General features: G+C 41.1%; 1 protein-coding gene across 1 annotated transcript; it reads left to right on the plus strand.

The window, feature by feature from the left end:
• Positions 1-83: 83 nt before the first annotated feature.
• Positions 84-1,056, plus strand: LOC107575997 (serine/threonine-protein phosphatase 2A regulatory subunit B'' subunit beta-like). Its single transcript, XM_016262287.1, has 4 exons — positions 84-255; positions 404-522; positions 614-720; positions 985-1,056. The coding sequence occupies exons 1-4, from the start codon at positions 102-104 to the stop codon at positions 1,001-1,003; spliced, it is 399 nt and encodes a 132-aa protein (XP_016117773.1). The 5' UTR covers positions 84-101; the 3' UTR covers positions 1,004-1,056.
• The last annotated feature ends 6 nt before the right edge of the window (positions 1,057-1,062 follow it).

Raw genomic sequence — 1,062 nt, forward strand, 5'->3', positions numbered from 1 at the left:
TTGTTTTTTTGTTGTTTTTTTATTCTTGTTGCAGCCCTAGAAAATAGTGTTTAGTAACGATTGCTTGTTGATTGTGTAGCATAGAGTACTGGTTTCGCTGTATGGACCTGGATGGAGATGGAGTTCTTTCCATGTATGAGCTGCAGTACTTCTACCAGGAGCAGTGTCAGAAACTTGAGGCCATGGCCATTGAGCCACTGCCTTTTGAGGACTGCCTGTGCCAAATGTTAGATATGGTTAAGCCAGAAATCCCAGGTATTATTTGAAATGATGAATAACTTAGTGTTGGATTGAATTTCCTAGGTATTTTAGAGTTTGCATGCTCATCTGCCATCATTCTGAAGTAGTCTCACACATCCTCCTAGCAAAAATTTCTTGTAATGTGCTTGCTTTGTTTCGTCAGGAATGATCACTCTCAGAGACTTGAAGAGATGTAAACTTTCCCATATTTTCTTTGACACATTCTTCAACATTGAGAAGTACCTAGACCATGAACAGAGGGATCCCTTACTGGCTGCAAGGGTAAAGAATAACAGATTTATATAATTTTATGGCAGTTTTGGTCACTTGGATGATGTAATGGAATTGGTGTTCTGATTATGCAATTTTATAGGATGCTGAGACAATGGGACAGGAGATTTCTGACTGGGAGAGATATGCTGCAGAGGAGTATGATAACTTGGTATCTGAGGAAGCTGCAAACGAGCAGCACAACGATGGGTAAGACTGCGTATCTCACAGTTGAACTGCCCACAGACCACAATATTATCACTGTGCAGCATCATAGATGAGCTAACAACAATAAACTTCAGCTGCGAGCAACCTTTCTAAACTGTATGTCTAGACTCAGTCCTGCTTCATCTATCAGGACTTCACCTCATGCAGCAGTTTTAATAACATCAATCCACTTTTGTCATTTGCTGCATTGTCACTGCACTGAATCAGTGATCAGAGGGCTGATGAGGTATTATGTGACGCTTTTAGGATCAGCACAGACTTCTAATGGCAGGATGAGTAGACTTGAAACAGGTAAGACACTGTAGGTGCAGGGTTGAGGTTCCT

Source organism: Sinocyclocheilus grahami, unplaced genomic scaffold (assembly GCF_001515645.1).
Source record: "Sinocyclocheilus grahami isolate Dianchi unplaced genomic scaffold, SAMN03320097.WGS_v1.1 scaffold3096.1, whole genome shotgun sequence".
NCBI classification, from domain to species: domain Eukaryota; kingdom Metazoa; phylum Chordata; class Actinopteri; order Cypriniformes; family Cyprinidae; genus Sinocyclocheilus; species Sinocyclocheilus grahami.

Coding starts and splice junctions, on each gene's coding strand:
- LOC107575997 (XM_016262287.1), top strand. CDS start 102: ATGGACCTGGATGGAGATGGAGTTCTTTCCATGTATGAGCTGCAGTAC. Junction 256..403: donor GGTTAAGCCAGAAATCCCAG/GTATTATTTGAA, acceptor TTGTTTCGTCAG/GAATGATCACTCTCAGAGAC. Junction 523..613: donor ATCCCTTACTGGCTGCAAGG/GTAAAGAATAAC, acceptor GCAATTTTATAG/GATGCTGAGACAATGGGACA.